Source organism: Phytophthora ramorum (assembly GCF_020800215.1).
Source record: "Phytophthora ramorum isolate Pr-102 chromosome Unknown Phyram_PR-102_s0008, whole genome shotgun sequence".
In the NCBI taxonomy this organism is placed as follows: domain Eukaryota; phylum Oomycota; class Peronosporomycetes; order Peronosporales; family Peronosporaceae; genus Phytophthora; species Phytophthora ramorum.
In genome coordinates this window covers 2,598,145-2,616,048 of record NW_027150654.1, presented here as the reverse complement: position 1 = coordinate 2,616,048, position 17,904 = coordinate 2,598,145, and the positions used below count along the sequence as shown (strand labels likewise).

Here is a 17,904-nt window from a genome sequence, read left to right as displayed (position 1 = left end):
TCATCTTGGAAGTACATCACGTGCTAGCCCGAAGTTCATCTAAACTCTTTCACGTTTGCAAGTAAGCCAAGCTGATCACTACGGCACCACAGACGCATCTGTCCTAATTAGCACGCACTTGCTTGTTGCTTGTTCTCAGGCTGCTGAGGCATCGGCCATTTCGACATCTTGCTCGCCTGCGTCGCTCTCGGCCGTTTTGGTGGTCGAGGACCCCTCGCCAGTATTTGCAGACGCCTTCGAGCGCGGTGTCTTCCTACTGCTATGGCTGGGTGTTGTCCCAAGAGGGTCGTCGAACTTGAAATCGTCGGCGAGGAAGTCGTTCCATATCCGCGGTGTGGTGGAGCGCCGCGGGTCGTCGCTCTTCCCCGCTGCGGCTGGTGGCCCTGCGTCTATTTCCTCCATCTTGACGTCACCTTCTACGCTGGAGAACTTCTTGTCCGGTTGCCCTCGAGCTGCTGACTTCTTGTTGCCAGGACTGAAGAAGCCAGGTGATCCTGATGGCAGCAGCGTCGGCGAGAATAAAGGGGATGGCAAATTCGTTAGTCCTGGGAACGGTAATGGCAACGCCGGTAGTGGCGATTTCTCCTCACTTTCGGCTTCATTCGCCAGTAAGTCGAGGAACGTGGGGCTGAGCATTGTGATGGAGTCTCTTCTGCTTCGTGTGCTCGATGGGAAGGCCCCCACCGCTCCATCTAGTTGCATGAACATACATCGTGATACAGCAGCAATGAGATTCTGGCACACATAAACCCCTCTTTTGACCAAAAAGCTCACCTTTGCCTACATTGCTTGGTGGAACCTCAATTGGTGGCGGTGGAACTGCTCGTCGGCTCAACGTGGAGGTTGGGGGCTGCGTTCGCGCTCCTCCAGTTGACTTCAAGCTTTCGGGAACAGGTACGTCGCCAGCCTCGATGGAGGCGACTTCTCCTACCATCGCTTCGTAGCGGCTGCGAACGTCCTTGGCCGTCATGCCCGGTATGGCTGCTGCGATTTTGGCCCAAGGGTACGACTTGCATCCAGCCCAACCTGCCAACGCTGTCTCGAATGCTTTATCTTCTTGGAATGTCCAGGGTTTCCTCCGTCCGTTCCGGTGCGGAGCGGTGGGCCCTCCCTGTTGCGGTTGCTGTTGCGGTTGTACTGACTGAAGAGATTGGTTGTAGAACTGCATATTCATTGCCTGTGCAGCCTCCAACGCCGCGGTACTCAAAGAATTGCTGCCACCAAGTGGTGCTGTCGACTGGGGGGCAGCTCGTTTTCCCTTATCACCTCTCGGTTTCTGAAGATTAACATCCTGGGTACCTGGTAGTTCTGCCTGTTTGGGTCGTTCTGACTGCCTGCAGTGGTAAAGTAGCGGTTTGGCGTCGCCGTCACCGGAGACGGTGGTAGCTGCTGAACTAGTCGCTGTAGGTACTGACGTCCGTGCAAACGCACTTCCTCGATGGTGCGTGTGCCCACATAGTCCGTGATGAGTTTCCACTCGTCTCCCGTCCGTCTCGAGCCGTAGTTCTCCAGCGCCTGCATGAACCGCCCGTGCTCCTCTCGCCGCCACTCTGACCTGCCAGTGCCGCTGGAGACTGTCGAGAGGTCGTTGCCCTCGTATGAAGCTCTGCCGCTACCGTGGCCTGCACCTGAATTGAGCTGCGCCGACGTAGCCTGCTGCATGGCAGCAGAAGCGGGAGGCCGCCCGGGATTCATGCCGAGGCCGGGAGCTGGAATTCACTCGGAGACCCCAGTGACTACCAGCGGAAGCGAAATACTGGAAAGACGCTGACCGCCGCAAGATACGACCTGTTAGCCTGCCCGGCTTTGTTTAGAGGGCGACGGTAGAGCCGAAGGCCATGCACGAAGGGGTATCGGAGCTGGCGCGGGCTGCGACGAGGAAAGCCTCGCCCCGCTCTGGCGCCGGTGTCCTGTGGGCGGCGGCAAATATACGTCCGGGGCAGTACAGTGTCTGTCGCGAGAGTTGTCGTCGCTTGACGGCACTCGCTCAGAGCAGGCAAAGCAGTGCAAGCAGTACAAGGCAACGTCAAGACCGAGAACGGACGGACGCGCTCACACGTCACATATTTTTGATTTTGGATCGCGTCGTTTCATAATCAAAAGCTGAAGCCATGTCCTAATGGGTCATGTAGCCATCTTGTCCGGCGCAGCGGCTGAAGTTCCGCCCAGCAGCTCCAGCAGTTCCTGCGCCGCGTCCTTCAATACCAGCACGCAGGGGATATGCGCTCGACGCCAAAGAGCATGGCGGTCCTGCGCGCCGAACCCTTCGCCACGCCTCTTGTCGGACCCCGGAACGCAGCTTTGATCGAAGCCCCCGGCGCAGACTCCATTGGCGTCGGCGATGATGAGGCCTAGTGCGCCGGCACGCTGGGCGTAGTGCAGCTTGAAGACGAAGGGCACGCCGCCTCGAACTGCCAGCATGACTCGGTCGCGAACTGCGTGTGCGTTGCGCAGTGGCTGGGAGGCATCGGGCGGGTCTGCCAGCACCAACTCCGCCGACACGTCGAATAGCCGAGGGCTGTAGTGACCCGTCCAGGCCTCGAACGTGCGCTCCACCCCCATGCCCCCTTCACTAGTATTGCTTGACAGCACTTGCAACTGTTCTTTGATGTCAGAGAGCAGCACGTGTGGCAAAGTCGCGTCTTCAACTTGAGCTCCGGATGCACGTAGAATGCGATGCGGGTCTTGGGCGATCAGTGCGGACAGGTCGCTTTGCGATAGGATGTCGATCCCGCTCACGACGCTGTAGCCAGGATCCCCCACGCCTTTCAGTGTGGGGACAGCAAAGGCTTGTTGCGTGCCTCCGATTGACGCAGATGTAAGTCGACGGCGAGACGGGGAAATCTCGACACGGCTGCTGCGGTGACTCCAGAGCCCGGCTCCCAGCGTATTCATTGCGGCAACACGAAATGTGTAGTCAGCCCCGGGAAAAAGACCGCACACCTTCGTGGACAACCACAGTGCTCCCGATTGCAACCTCTGTGGGGAGACTTGGCCATTGCCAGCGCTGGCATTCACTGCGATGACTTTCTCGTGCTCACGGACCAGTGCTCCATTGTCTGCACCTCTCCCGGTGTTGAGATCATCCTGCTCTCCTTTCTCCGGCAGCTTCTCCGTTGACACGAGGTATAGCTGAATCTCCTTGCCGCCGTCGTCCTCTGCGTCAAGCCATCGTAGGGTCAGGCACGTCCCCTCCACATCTCCTACCTCCGGAACACCACGAATATGAGAAGGAGGGGCGCATGGGCTAGTAACCACACGACGGGAGGTTCCGCTGGCAGCTCCTCGGGCCTCTCCCACAAGTAGGCGCACGGAGAAGGAATACGCCGTCTCGGCTTCCAAACCGGTGATCACAGCCTCGAGGTCGCGCCCGTCGAAATCGTCGCCGAAGAGCGTCGAGGGCATCCTGCTACGCTTGAGTTGATCGTGGGTCACATTCACAGCGCTTTCCAGCTTCCCATTCAGATCTGAGACCTCCATCGCATCGCCATCCCGTTCCTCGTGCTTCCAGCCCACCTCATAACCGTAGCTCGTAAGATCATGCTTCAGCGGCTGGTACAGTTCTTGCCAGCGCAATGTGGCAGTCGTGCGAGTCGTATTAACGACAATAGGCGGCCATGCAACCGGCAAAGTGAGAGACGCGATGTACCTCTCCCAGCGCTTGTCGTCCTGCCATTGCTTAAGCCGCTCGCGCCGGGACAATTGCTCTTCGTCGCCCTCTTGGTCGTCCGCACCCCCGCTTCGATGCCTTCGATTCTTCTTAGCGAGGTATGCGGGATCGCGAGGCCACTGCACGAAAGTGCTCCAGCCGGCCTCGCTAAGTGTCGGGCGGCGTGAAAACGTGGAGTCAAAACCTGGGGACTGAAGCGCATGCAGTAAAGTGTGCACGCCCTCGTCCTTATTGTCGCCTGTCATGAGCAGCGCGTCAATACCCGTAGCCTGCTTGACGCCCTTGACGTTAGCGGCATCGCAATAGCAGAAGCGCAGAATTTGCGCTCCTCGTGTCGAGGACGACGATGAGGTCAGTGCACGCATTGTCGAGACGATGTCTCCTGGGACAAAGAGCACATTGCGTTCAGGCATGAGCTCAACTTCGCTGTACAGCTCCGGTACTCGCTGGAAGTAGTCGGCGTCCAGTACCGTCGCTCTGGTCGCCACATTAGCGTCAGCACCGAGCGCAACCTCCCGAAACTGGTCTTGCATTGTAGCAGGTGCAGTGATCGGCTCAAACTTGCGGCTAAATAGCGACACACGTGCGCCAACATTTCCCAGAGGTATCGCCAGCATGTGCAGTCCGTACGGACACGTTACGATGTCCTTGGCGCTGTCAGGCGCGTCCAGCTCCACTTCGTTGCTCGAAGCAGGGGGCAGGTCTACAATGGCCGGCAAGAGAGCTCCATCTCGTGACGCGTTGGTGCGCTGGACGTAGTCGTGCGTCATGTAAATGGGCACGCGGAAAGATGCCTCCAGGATGGCAGTGCACGCTTCGTTCTCCACGCGCAACGACCTCGTCTCGATGCGGCCATCCACCCTTCCTCGCTGCTTCTCTTCTCCAAAGCAGACCTTTAGGAACTTGTCCATCGTACTCTGCTCAATGGCAGCGTCCTCCTCTGCGCCGCCGTCATTATCTATAAGCCCCAGCATCTGCGCCACTGGGTCCTTCTCGTCGTCTCGCAATTGCAGCAGCACCGGCCGTCCCTTCTCCGCGTACAGCTCGAAGAACTCCTGGAAACTCACGTCGTCCACTGCTCTGGCGTCTATTTGCCTGCTGTCTGCTGACGCGTCCGGCTGTTGCAGCTCTCTGTGGACGTCTCGGAAGTGCTGGCGCTGGTGGCGCACGTAGCGCGCACGGTTGCAGTAGGCCACGTCGTCCGCGTCCAGCGGTGCCAGCGCTCCTACAGTCACATCGACGCCCGTCTCGTACATGAACGAGGTCGCGCCTAGTTCTCTACACTGCACGAAGGCGCGTTGCAGTCGCGCGTCCAGATCCGAGGACGCGTCGCCCTCTAGCGGCGCCAGCAGCAACTCCTGGAGCGGGGCGTCCAGCTGTGCGTCGCGCTGCAGCGTGGCAGTGCTGGCGGGTGGCTCGGCATCGTCGTCCGCGCCCTGTGCGAGTCGTAGGAGCAGCACGGAGGCCGCTAACATCAGTCGCCGCCGCAGTAGCGTCATGTTGGTCGTGGAGAGGTGGATCTGCGACCGTCGAAGATATGTTTGCGACTACACATATGCGTTTCAATATGCGTCGACTATTGATACACTAATTGAAGAGGGGTATCAAGTTTATAGTTATTTATACTGTATATTAGTATGTAAGCACTATCCAGATGGTATCAAGTGTGAGGGGTTTTACACGTTGTAGATTGACACAGGCTACGGTAGACAGAGATTTTCGCAGATGCAAAACAGGAGCACTTGTCACCGCGCACTGGAACTTCCACTGGAACTTCCGAGCGAGGCATTCGCGAGCAGTTAAAGCCGGCACGCCAGGATGTCCGAGTTTGCTGTCCTTCCCCGATCCCCGCGGTGTTAATGTATCGCAGAGTTGCTAACATCGCGTTTCCGGGCCAGCTGACGCGAGCATAGACTCTATGATAGGGCGTTTCAGCCGCGAGTGGTGGCTGACCCGCGCGAAGCGAATGGTGCTCGCCGCCGTTTCTTAGAGAGGAAGATGAGATCGGTGGCGGTCGGCGCCGCGGGGCCATGAGTCAAGCCCAAGACCGGGGCCCTCGGCAGTCTCTCGCCGCCACCATGCAGAGAAAGGAGGCGCGGCTGCTGGCCCTTCCCTCTTGGTCTTCTGGTGGCCGCTGAGCTCCAATGGTGGCTTCACACACACACAAGCGCCAAAATCTAACGTGTTGCCGAGTTTCGTCAAGCGCCTTCAAATGGACGCTGAGACCGCCGTCTGCTGCTTGGTCGTGCCCTTGTTCCGCAAGTGTCTCCGCTGCATGCCGAGCTCACCCACGCCCCGCGCTTTGGCCCACACCCGCTCGCTCAGGATTGGGATGCCATGCCAGCTCCACCAAGTCGTGGGCGAGGAAAATCAAGCTGCGTGTTCAACCAAATCAGATGCGCTCCCTGTCGGGCGCCGAGTCGGCGGTGCCGCCCAACGCGCTGCTGCTGCTCGCGCGTTTTGGCATGACGGTGCAGACCGGACAACGGCAACAAGTCCGAGTCCAGACTCGATGGTGAGGCAAAATCGTGGATCTTGCAGAAACGAGCCAATTCTGCTCATCCCCCTTCCATACAAAACTCGAGTCACGGCTGCTTCAGCGCTCGAACACTCTTCATTTCGCTATTTGCTTGCAACCCCGCAGAAAACTTAATGGGCTTGCGGCTGATGTGTGTGGCCGGCGCGGCCGGCGTGGCGCTGCTGCTGCTGCTGACGGCCGCCATCCTGCGGCTCTGCGTGCTGCTGATTGAACTCGTGACGCTGCGCTACTCGCTCGCCATCTGCGCGCTGTCGCTCTCGTGCTGGTTCGTGGACTCGAGACGACAACGCTACGCCAAGGGCTTCTACTCGTGCTCGCGCGTGCCCCAGACGCAGCCAGAAGACGAAGCCAAACAGGGACAGGAAGAGGAGACGCCCGTGGCGGCCACGGTGGCCCCCGTGATGCCTGAGGCGCTGCCCGCGCAGCCCACGAAGGTGGCGACGGCGCCCCCCTCCGAGACCGAATCGGAAGACGACGAAAGCGAGGCCGGAGGAAGCCCCAGCGTCAAGGCCCCGCCGGCCTCACACAGCAAGAGCTTCGCAGACGTGCGCACTCGCAGCAACACTACAGACGGAGAACTGCAGCGGCGACAGGCGACGCGCCCGCGCTCGTCGTCGGCAGTTGGAGACAGCAGATCGAGCCGAGGGGCAGCTAGAGACAGCAGATCAAGCCGAGTGGCAGCTAGAGGGGCAGACCAGCGAAGTGGCAAAGAAGACGTGGAGAGGAAGCGCCGCATGCCCAGACGCCGCGCAGACACCGGCATGGCCGCCGCCAACAAACACAACGAGCGGTCGCGGCGCGCGACGTTCGCGTCCAAGCAGCGCGTACGCCGCGCCGAGCCGCTCGAACTCCGAGATGCTCGAGGACGCGCTGCGTTCGGACGGCTACTGGATCGGAGACTTTCGCGTCCAGCGGCGGCTGGTGCCTCGCCGCAGCTACGCCAGCAGCCCCAAGGGCAACTGAACTGCGCAAACTTAAGTTATTGTCTTCTCTACAACAAGTTCTACTAGTAATTAACACGCAGCAAGAATTTGCTTGTTATCGCTCGGGCTTGTGCTTCTGGTCGTTCTGGCGCAGCAGTTGAACGTGCTGCCACTGCGTCTGCGGATCGGTCATCCCCAACTGCTTGGCCTCTTGGTACAGCGATAGAATCGAAGACGAAGGTGCCGCCGTTCGAGGAGCAGAACTCTCGCTGCTGTGAGCCTCAGCCTCGATCGCCTCCATGAAGGCTTTCTGTCGCTGCGGGATCGAGGCCCGCATCATCGGCGCCTTCTTTGCGGCAATTTGTGTCGCGTGGGATGATGACGATTCATCTGAATCACGGCCACCTCCACGTTGAGCTTGCTGGTCGCCGTTCTCCTTCTCGGACTCGGGTGACGCGGACTCTGCGGACTCGTTGGTCAAGCTCGGTGGCAGAGTGCCGCCCTCGTCGCTGACAGCAGCCTTTTCCTCATCCTTTCCTTCCTCGCTCTTCTCCGCTTGCGCTGTCTGTCCCGGGGATGGGAATGCGATGGGCGATAGCCCGAAGAACAACCGCATCTTGGAGCTCTGCTTCGTGGTCCTCGGCGTGTTCACCAGAGGCGACGGCGTCAGCGCGTCGAAGTGCCTGCTGCCCACCATCGCAATGGGGGACGCTGACCACTTGGGCGGCCTCGTGCCCGGCGTCTTCATCTCGCTACTTGGCGTAGCTACAAAGCTGAGCCTGTTGCGCTTAGCTGGTCGCGGCGGCGTTGCGCGCTGGTGGGTCTCTCTTTGGCGTGGCGACCTCTGTGGCGTCGGAGGGTGCAATGCCGCCTGCAATTTGTCCGTCTTGCGCTGCCGCTCCCTTAGCCTCGCTTCGCAGCGATCGATCGTCTCTCTACAGCGTCGATGAAGCTCCAAATGAGGCGTTGGCGACGGCGTGAACGTCAATACCGCCCTGCTCCGGTTGCCTCCTGCTTGTGTGACTCCCACTGGTCTCGCTCCCGGCAGCGGTGTGCGCAGCACCCCGTACTGCGCCTCGTCCTCGAAGAAGCCGCTGGCTCCGTGAGGCGACCCCGACGTATTCCCAGCATCTTTCTGCTGCGGTAGTGGCGAGAAGAGCACAGGTTTGAGCTCTGCGAGCGTGTCGATGCTCCAGTCCAGCGCGCTTTGCTCCTCCGTCTGCTCTCCTTGCCACTCGTTGGCCAGCGCCGCCGCGAAGGAAGGGAAGGGGTCTCTGCCGCTCGAGTGTGCGTCAAATGGGTTGCTCGAAGCTTTGTCTCCGCTTGGCGCCTTCGCCATGTGCTGCACGATGGGCTGACAAGTGAATGAGTCCCTATCCTTGGCTTGTGCAATTAGGTGATTGTCGATTTCGCTGACCAAGCTATTGAGGGCAGTGTGCGTTGCAAAACCAACTCGACGCGGCATTGCTGGTTTTCTTACAACTCGAGTGGCCAAGCGCAAGCAAGTTCTGTCCGTCGCAAAAGGATTCTACGCATTAGCACGGCGGAGCTCACGAAGACTGTCCTCATACGTGCAGCAATTTTTCCTACAGTCTCGGTCTGAATCCTTGTCTTTATTTTTAAAAAAATGACAGATTGAGAGCGAAAATATGTCAAACCTGTGAAACCAAATATGACACGTGGAAAATGTTTTCACAGGTTTTGACATATTTTCGCTCTCAATCTCTCGACGTCACCATTTTGTGGAGGAATTAATCTATTCAATGAGATTCAGCCCTATTTGTCGCCGGGTAAGTAGATTGATTGAAGCTACTACTTATAAGTAGATTGAAGCTAAACCTACTTACTCAGACTTGACGACGCGAAAGAGACTCAGATAAGATTCAAAGGTTTGTCATAAGATTTAAAGACGACATTAACGGCAAACAAGCACTCTAAGTCGATCCTTCATTAACAAACCTACGATGGCAACACCACGCGTAAGCTGCCCTCTGTGCAAGCACGACCTCGCCGCAACCAGCATACGGGCTCATAGCGGCCAGCGGCCATGCAACATTTTGGACGTTTACCTTCCTCGAGCAGCACGTTAAATAGATGTCTCATCCAAAGCATAATCTAAGCCAGGAATTGCCTTACCATATCCGGCATACGCATAGCAAAAGTGCAATCCTCTCACATAAAATGAAATGTTCATGTAAGTACAGCTGTAGTATTCTTCCGGCGAGCGTCACTCTGTGCATTCACTGATCACCAACGTCTGCCGATTAGGCAGGAGTGGTTAAGCGAGCAAGCAAGGTGAGCGTTGCAACGAGTTCCCCCCTCCCCTCCACCACCACACACAAGCGAACAGCACCACATGTACCCACAACGCCTTAGTGTGCATCCTTGGAGACCCATGATTGGCTTCCACACTGTCGGCAACTTGATTCTCCAAGATAACCCGACCTCTGTAACGAGCTCGGTGTTCAGCGAGTGGCAGTGTTGGGCATTTAAGAGCGAGCGACGAACGAAGCTGACCACAGTGGTAGCAACTAAGGCACGCACTGTCGACAAATGTGCATGAACGGTACAGACCTTGCAGATTGAAGTCAGGCATCAGCTCGGGTCATGAGTGCTGATGCTACTGCATAGTACTGGCAGTTTCCGTTCGCTGGTGCTGATGTTTACTCCAGTCCACACGCATTGAGTACTTGCTAGCCATGTGTGAGTTCCCCGTCCGCTCGTCCAACTGGTAATTTCGCGATTGCTTCTCAAGCGTGTTGTTGACTGGGTAGTCGATGTACCTCGATGTGCTTCGCTATTTGTTTTCGCTGGATCTTCCTTTTCTGAGTCCTTTGACTCAGTCTTGTTCGGATCGCCTCTGCCGGAGATGTCTCTGTTTGCGAGGTGACCCGTCTTGGCGATGGTTTCTGGTTGTTTTTTTGTACACTCTTGTCCACTTTCCCTGTTAAGTTGCTTGAATTGTCCGCTGTCTGAATATTTGATCTCGTCCTTTGCACTTCCATTCCCTCCACTTTCACAGTTCTTTCAATATTTTTGCCGTTTGGTTGTCCTAGCGTGTGCTACATTATGTTGCTGTTGTGGACAGTGGTGGTGTTTTCCTTCGGCGTTGATTCACCCAATTGGCTGACTCCCGATGAAGCACTTGGATGGGTTTGGCTGTTACTGATTTGTTTTGCTGGTTCAACTCATTAATTTTGGTTTCTTCTTCCTCGTCAATTCAATACTCTGCTAATTGCTCGAAGCTAGTGGTTGTGCCTGGTTGGGCTAATAGTGTTTCAATTTCTTCTGCTGTCACATGCAGACAGTGGTCGCTCGTGTTCCAGTAATTGTCTGCAGCATTGCACCTGTTTCGTGTGTGACCACTGGCGCCGCATTGGAAAGATGGTGGTGCTGGTTTGCCATTTGCGTGATGATCAGGATTTTTGTGTCGTTTCAGTCCAGGAATCTGCGTCCTGCCAGGAATGATGGGCAGAGCGGATTACGGAAGTAGATGTCCCATATGTATGTTTATCTGTAGCGGGGCTGCCGTAGCTTGCGTCAGAGGAAGACGTAGACTCTCAGAGTCTTAGTTCGGTTGTAAACCTAGGTTCTATACCAGAACCAAGTACAGTCTATAGATATGCGATCTACAGACTCCTAGAGTTATTAATACCTTAAATAAGGCTAATAGGCACTAGACTTCAAAACGTGAACTGATTTTTATGTTGTTATTCGCGGCAAGGCCGCCAGTGGGGTAAATGTATAACACTCACTATCTACCATAGTGGAGCCTAGTAATATGCATGACGGGTGGCTGTGAGGCCACCAACCTAAGTCTCGTGTACACACACCAACTTGGGTGTGCACACCATTTGTGTGAAACACACTATTCGTGTACGATACACTAACGGGTACGTGTAACCCCGTTACACCCTCCCTCACCAGACTGTTGACACCACGTGTCGACACTCGTCACTTTCCCTCATCAGAGGTGGGTCTTCGGACCTCGCTCAAGAACTTTCCAAGTTCAACAAGCGCACCACGCCCGTGGCTCATCGATGGCTGGCAGCCAGAAAGCTTCTTGGTCTGTTGACCGTACTCCACGCTCCGCGTCCTTATCTCCGGGGCACAGCCCACGACAAGCAGCAGCACTGAGTGCCAACCGCAGCCCACGCTCCGCGTCTTCGCCGCCCGGGCACAGCCCGTTTAACTCGTCCGCACGTAGTGCTTCCTCGGCCGCTGGCCACAAACGCATCGGCGCCTGTGACGAGAACCACGCTCTCTGTGGCGGAGTATTACTCCAAGCAGCAGCTTAAACAAGCTCGCGTCGCTATGTCGGCCCCGAAAAGCTCGGCAGACGCGCCGAAGCCGCGTATTCGCCGCGCGAATGAAACCCTCTTTGAAGGCCTCGAAGAGGGAGAGGAGGTCGACTACGGCAGTGATACCTGCCTCCGGGAAGAGGAGCAGGAGCCTCCACGGGGTCGCACGACCGATAAGCGTGACCTACGCACGCCCAATCTGTTCGTAGAACGTAGCGACGCTGTGTCATCTCTGACCGCGTTGCGGACAACGTCGTCACTCCCGTCGCGAGACGAGGACGAGCCTATGGAGGCCAACGTTGTCTCCAACAACCTCGACGAGGTCCAAAGCCAGCAACTGGCCGCGATGGAAGAGGCGCCCCGCGCCCAGCGTCCGATAGCACGGCCTCTGCTCCACCCGAGCCGCCGTGACTACGGCTTTGAGCCACGCGACCCCAACGAAGTGGCTCGCCTAGCGGCGTCGCAACTGTTGAATGACTATGTCATCGGACCCGCGGCCCATTCCAACGAAGAGGTCGCTCAGCGAGAAGACCTCTGCCAGAGGTTGCTGACGCCTCAGCTTACCACTCAACGCGAGTACCGTGAGCGCCTGCAGCTCCAAGCCCAGGGGGCGTCCGTGCCGCAAATGCGGACGTATCCAGTGGTCCTACTGGCTGGCGAACGCCAGGAGCAGGATGTCGCTCAATTCGAGCTCTGGGTGGAAGGGGCTCGTAAGCTCTCTTCCATTGTCGCGCTGCAAGCTAGCTTCAAGAAGGACAACGTCCTGTTAGAGCGTCGGCTCTGGTTCGCGTTCGCGAAGTTAAAGGCGAAACGCCAACTTCCTTCGGGCTCCTCCACATGCTCCTCCGAGCTCTGCAGACCTTCCACAAGGTGGATCGTCGGCTGCAGCAGCCCAGGGTCAAAGCTTGAGCTCAGCTGTTGACCCCCTCGCTCCCCGACCTACTGCCGGGAAGCGGGTGGCGACCGACGCGCCGGTCGCGAGCCCCCAGGGCGCCGTCGATCGTTTCGATCAAAAGCGTCCACGACGTCAGGGCAGTCTTGCCGGAGGGGTACCTCAAACTCCCATGAGTTTCTGCGAGTGGGGGTACCCTCGCCACTTCACCAGATACTGGTATTGATTTTGGCGGCGACGCCGAGCCACAATCCGTTCCACATGGAAGTGGCGATTGCCCTGCTCATCGAGCAACGCCGGTGGCGGACGCTGAGTTGCACTGGGTGCATCGTTCGGAGCTTGAGGACGCTTGGAAACGCGATGGGATCGCTGCGCCGGGAGGTCGTACGTCTCCGTGAGACTCTCCATCAGGCCGAGAACGCCTATGATCGCTCATGGCATGAGATTGATCAGCTCCGGGAGCGCGTCGACTGGTTCGAGGCCCCAGCTGCGCTGGCGAACCGGGTCTCCGACCTTGAGCGAGGTCTGGCGAGGCTGGAGGGTCAAGTCGACCTTCTGCTGCGACTTCAGCAGGGTTCTGTGGCTGTGCCACCTGTGCACGTCCCGGTGCCAGCGCCTCCGCGCTCACCCGCGCCGGGTCCCGGTACGGCTTGAGCAAGCCCACATAAAACACCGGATGGGTGCGCATCTTCTTCGGAAGGTTGAGCGTATACGCTAGGCCCTTCTTGGCCATGACTTTGAAAGGTCCGATGAAGCGTGGGCGCAGCTTCGTCTTGAAGACCGCAGAAACTGCATGTGTAGGTAGGTTTTTTGGTTTAATAAAACCAAGTCTCCGACTGCGTAACTTTCAATGTTACCTCTGCCCCTGGCATCTGCGTTTTCCTTTTGTTGGTCTTGGCTCTCAGCCATAGCGTCACGTACGTGTCGAAGGACACTCAGACGCGTTGACAGAAACTCGTCAACCTGTTTACGAACAGTGAGAGGGCTAACATCAGCAAGCCGACCGGCTATCTCTCCCCCACCAAGCCCGGAACCACGGAGTGGTAGTGTCAACGGGACGCGAGGGTGGGTGAGGCCATTCACGTAGAATGGGGTAAAGCCTGTGGAGGCATGAACAGCATTATTCAATGCGAACTCCACGAGTGGAAGCATGGTGCTCCAACGCTTGGGCGTTTCGGCGCAAACGCTGCGGAGGACGTCCTCCACGACGCGATCAACGCGCTCGGTCTGACCATCGGTCTGTGGATGATCCGTTGTGGACATGTCCAATCGGGTGCCCAGCACCTTGAAGACGGACGACCAGAACTTACCCGTGAAACGGGGGTCTCTATCCGAGACGATCGACTCGGGCAGCCCGTGCTGGCGGAAAACCCGGTCGATAAACAGCTTGGCTGTACCTTTACCATCAATGGTGTCCGGCACCGCCGCTAGATGAGCCATCTTGCTCAAACGGTCGACAAAGACCACGATGCCCGTGTTGCCATCCGAGTCCTTCGGAAGGCCGAACACAAAGTCCATACTCATGGACTCCCAACACCCAGAGGGTACAGGCAAGCTTGCCAGCGGCGCGGCCGCATGCGGTGAGGGCTTCACCCGCTGACACGTCTCACACGTGCGCACATACGTGCTCGTCCACTTGTAAAGCTTGGGCCACCAATAGGAGAGGCTCACAGAGCCATAGGTCTTTTCACGACCAAGGTGGCCACTAAGCGCAGTGTCGTGTGCCTCATAGAGGATACGATATTTCAGATCCTCATCGTGAGGGACCACAATACGTGGAGTATCCTCCGGATCGGTGCTGTAATACAGCAGGCCATCATCGAGCGAATATCGATGCAGCCTCGCGCGTAAGCGCGCCGACAGCTTACAGTCCGAGTCTCCAAACTCCTTGCTCCCAAGAGCACGTAGCAGAGCGACACACATGTCGTCACGCGCATACGCAGCGCGGATCAAGTCCGTCACGGACGACGTCACAGTCGTGACATGAGATAACTCATAGTCGGGTCTGCGGGACAGCGCGTCCGCTAACCCGTTCTGCCTGCCAGGCTTGTACTTCACCTCGAACTTGTACTCCGCAAAGAAGGAGAGCCAGCGGGCCATCCTCTGCGAGAGGTGAGGCGACTGAGTCGCAGTGCGTAGTGACGCATGATCAGTAAAGGTGACAAATGGCTTAGAGCCTAGCAGGTGAACCCTGAATTTGACTAGAGCATACTTCATTGCAAGTAGCTCCTTGTCATGAACTGGATAGTTCTTCTCTGCAGCTTTAAGCTGGCGAGACTCAAACGCAATTACGCATTCACGCCCTTCGGTGTCTGCTTGCAGCAGTGCACAACCGATGGCAAAGTCCGATGCGTCACAGACCACACTAAACGGACGATCGGGGTCTGGCAACGCCAGGATCGGCGCGTGTAGGAGACTCTCCTTAACCGCCTCGAAGGCAACTTGATGCTCGGTGTCCCAGGCCCACTCCACATCCTTCTTAAGGAGATTGGACAATGGCCGAGCCATATCAGCGTAGTTCTCGCTGTACTTATGCAAATAGTTGGCGAGGCCAAGCCACTTGCGTAAGTCTTTTTGGTTCTTGGGAACCGGCCAGTCAACAATGGCTTTGACCTTAGAGGGATCCGCTCGAAGGCCGCGCTTCCCGATGAAGCACCCTAAGAAGGGGATCTCTTCAGCACCGAAGATGCATTTGGATGCGTTAGCGTACAGCTTATTAGTGCGCATGCACTCGAGCACCGCTCGCAAATGGTCTATGTGGTTGTCCACATCTGACTTCCCGTGCTCGGCACGACTGTGGACGAAAATGTCGTCGAAGTATGTCTGTGCATACGCCCGATGGGGCCGGAAGAGCTGCGTCACTAGACGATTGAACGTCGCGGGCGCGTTCGACAGCCCCTGGGCATCACCAACCACTCCCAGAGCATCCCGCTCGGGGTGCTGACCGCTGTCAGCGGAATGTCGCTCGCACGCATGAGCAACTGGTAATAACCATCGACTAAGTCGAGCGCACTGTATGCTGTGCATCCAATCATGTTGTTCTGGAGAACATCCTTCCTAGGAATAGGCGTCTGCGCCGGAATGGTGGCGGCATTGAGCTTATTGAAAGCGTGGACAATGCGCCACTTGCCGTTTGACTTTCTGACACAGAATGTCGGCGTCGAGTGCGGAGACTTGCTCTCGCGCACCATGCCCGCCTCGTGTTTCGCACGGAAGAACGCGTCAATGACGTCACACTGCTCCCTTGGCAAGGGCCACTGCCTTGTTACGCAGTATTTGGTTCCAGGGACCAGGTCAATCTCATGACGCACGCCTCGATCTGGAGGTAGGCCAGAAGGCGGATCGTTGGAAACGACATCTTGGTATTCCTTAACCAAGGGATAGTACGGATCTGAAGGATCCTTCAGGATCGCCGATCCACTACGCGCGCTAAGCGCCTGCTTCGTGTCCTCCAGGACTGTTTCGTCCATAAGGGACGACGAGTTTAACTCATCTTCAGGTCGTATAATAGCGACCTCGGCTAATTCGCCCGCCTTTAAGGCCTCGCCGAACTCGGCAATTGACATTTCGTCCAGCTCTAGCAGAGCATCTGCGGCGGGAACAGCCTCAAGGCTGACGTCGCCAGCGACCTCGCCGGTCACTCCATTAACGAGTGTATATAGCTGTTCGCTATCCACCACCCCCGACACTTGCTGTGTCATAACAGACGCTTTGCGTCTCGCAGCTGCCACACGGCGTCGCTGCCGTCTCCTCGCGGAGACCATACGCCTCGGGGAGGCCTGCATATTCACACCAAAGGTGTCCTCAGGTGTTTCCACCTCTTGTTGCTTCATCGGAGCGTCGACGTCAAACTCGACATCCGGCGAGGAGCTGCATAGCTCGCAGTCCCCACCCAGTGGGTTATGTGCCACTCCACACGCATCGTTAGGGCTGGGCCCAGGATGCCTCGGCTCGTGGCCGACCGCGCCATCGTTGGCACGCAGCGATTCTCCGCCATCGCGGCGCTCACCGCTCAGCGGATAACGTGCCGCTCCACGCGCATCATCAGGGCTATGCCACGATGCCTCGGCTTTCTGCCGACCATGCCACCAGCGGCCTGCAGCGATGGCTCGTTATCACAACGAGTCCCGCTCAGCGGATTACGTGCCGCTCCACGTACAGCCCCTTCGGGACTCTTGTCTATGACATCATGAGTGTCAATCAACTCCGACACGCCGATGTCCAGCACGTTGACCGTCTCGGTCCAGTGCTCGCGCCAATAGCGCTTTTGCTTCCTAGCAGAGGTGGGTTCATGACTCGCCAAAGCTTCACCAGGAGGCAACCGCGTAGCGCCTAAGGTCTTAGACCTCCAATCAATGCATGGCTCATGGCGTTCCAGCCATGCCATGCCCAGGATGAGATCATATCTCGAATCCAGGTCAAGGACCAGACAGCGTTCAACGCTATCGAAGTCCAGAAACTTCACGCCAAGGTTCACAGGAACCTTGGGCACCGTAACGCGGGTTCCCGTCGCGAGACGGACAGTGATAATATCACTCGTACGCGCTACCAGCGCCTCGGCATACTGCCGACTTCCTTCCATCGTGGAGCGTCGAGCATAATTGCCCGACGCTCCCGAATCGATCAATATCGTCCACGGCTTATCAAAGCCCTTCACGGTCGCTTCAACGACCAGCAAGCCCGGCTTGCATACACGTTCCGTGTTAAAGAGCACGGTGCTCTTCGGGGCTAAGCCCTGCTGACCTCCTTGCTGAGGCTCAACAGAACTTAGTTCTTCCCCAGTAGGCCGCCCCGCGCCTACTGAGCGTTGACGTTTCCCCGCCACGAACCAGGTTTCTGGTAAGAAGCAGGGCTTCGGCTCGCCGGAGCCTGGCGCTGCTTACGCAGCGGGCACCCTGGTCGCAGGTGCTGGGTGCTCCCACACACGAAGCACCGGCGGATGCCGATGCGCTGCTCGGCAGCAAGAAGCTCAGCTTCTTCGTCTTCAGCATGGCTGAGGTCCATCGGCTCGGGCCCACCCGAGGAGCCGGCGGCTCCGGATGAGTTCGTCTGCGACGTTCCCCACCCGGCTCGGGCCGACTTAAAGTTGAACTCGGCGTTCAACGCCACGCTCACTGCCTCTTCAAAAGAGGTGGGGTGAACTCGGAATACTTCCGTTCTGGCCACGCCAGTGCGGAGGCCTTCCATGAAGATGGTCACCGTGACCGCCTCCGGAAGAGGGTCCGCAGCCATACCGGCAATAAGAGTTCGTAACTCTTGGACGAAGTCCACCAACTCCTTCTTTCCTTGGCGGGTAGCCAGGAAGCGTGATCGCACGCGATAGGCCTGGTTAGGCGGCGAGAACACTCGCGACAGCTGAAGCTTCAGCTGCTCCCAGGATGGGAACGCGCTGTCCACCGACGTGCCACACGTTAGGGCCCACTCCCGGGCCCGGCCACCCAGCTTGGACACGGCCAGCGCCACGCGCTGTTGCTCCGTCTGGAGTATGGCGGACGCCATGGCCATCTCGACCTCTCTAATCCAGAGCAGGAGATTCTCTCCTTCCTTGCCCTCAAAGGTCTTCACGCTCACCATGAGCG

At 57.6% G+C, this 17,904-nt stretch overlaps 4 protein-coding genes across 4 annotated transcripts; 1 reads left to right on the top strand and 3 right to left on the bottom strand.

The window, feature by feature from the left end:
• Positions 1–135: 135 nt before the first annotated feature.
• On the bottom strand, positions 136–1,695 carry KRP23_9716 (Transcription factor RADIALIS; the record flags this gene model as incomplete). The annotated part of the gene is made up of 3 exons (XM_067895305.1): positions 136–692; positions 775–1,177; positions 1,300–1,695. The coding sequence occupies 3 exons, from the start codon at positions 1,693–1,695 to the stop codon at positions 136–138; spliced, it is 1,356 nt and encodes a 451-aa protein (XP_067742905.1).
• A 429-nt stretch (positions 1,696–2,124) lies between these two features.
• KRP23_9715 (uncharacterized protein) lies at positions 2,125–5,169 on the bottom strand (the record flags this gene model as incomplete). The annotated part of the gene is made up of 1 exon (XM_067895304.1): positions 2,125–5,169. The coding sequence occupies one exon, from the start codon at positions 5,167–5,169 to the stop codon at positions 2,125–2,127; it is 3,045 nt and encodes a 1,014-aa protein (XP_067742904.1).
• Positions 5,170–6,322: 1,153 nt separating this feature from the next.
• Positions 6,323–7,219, top strand: KRP23_9714 (uncharacterized protein; the record flags this gene model as incomplete). The annotated part of the gene is made up of 1 exon (XM_067895302.1): positions 6,323–7,219. One exon carries the CDS (start codon positions 6,323–6,325, stop codon positions 7,217–7,219), a length of 897 nt encoding a protein of 298 aa, XP_067742903.1.
• Positions 7,220–7,247: 28 nt separating this feature from the next.
• Positions 7,248–8,471, bottom strand: KRP23_9713 (uncharacterized protein; the record flags this gene model as incomplete). Its single annotated transcript, XM_067895301.1, has 1 exon — positions 7,248–8,471. One exon carries the CDS (start codon positions 8,469–8,471, stop codon positions 7,248–7,250), a length of 1,224 nt encoding a protein of 407 aa, XP_067742902.1.
• Positions 8,472–17,904: the final 9,433 nt, after the last annotated feature.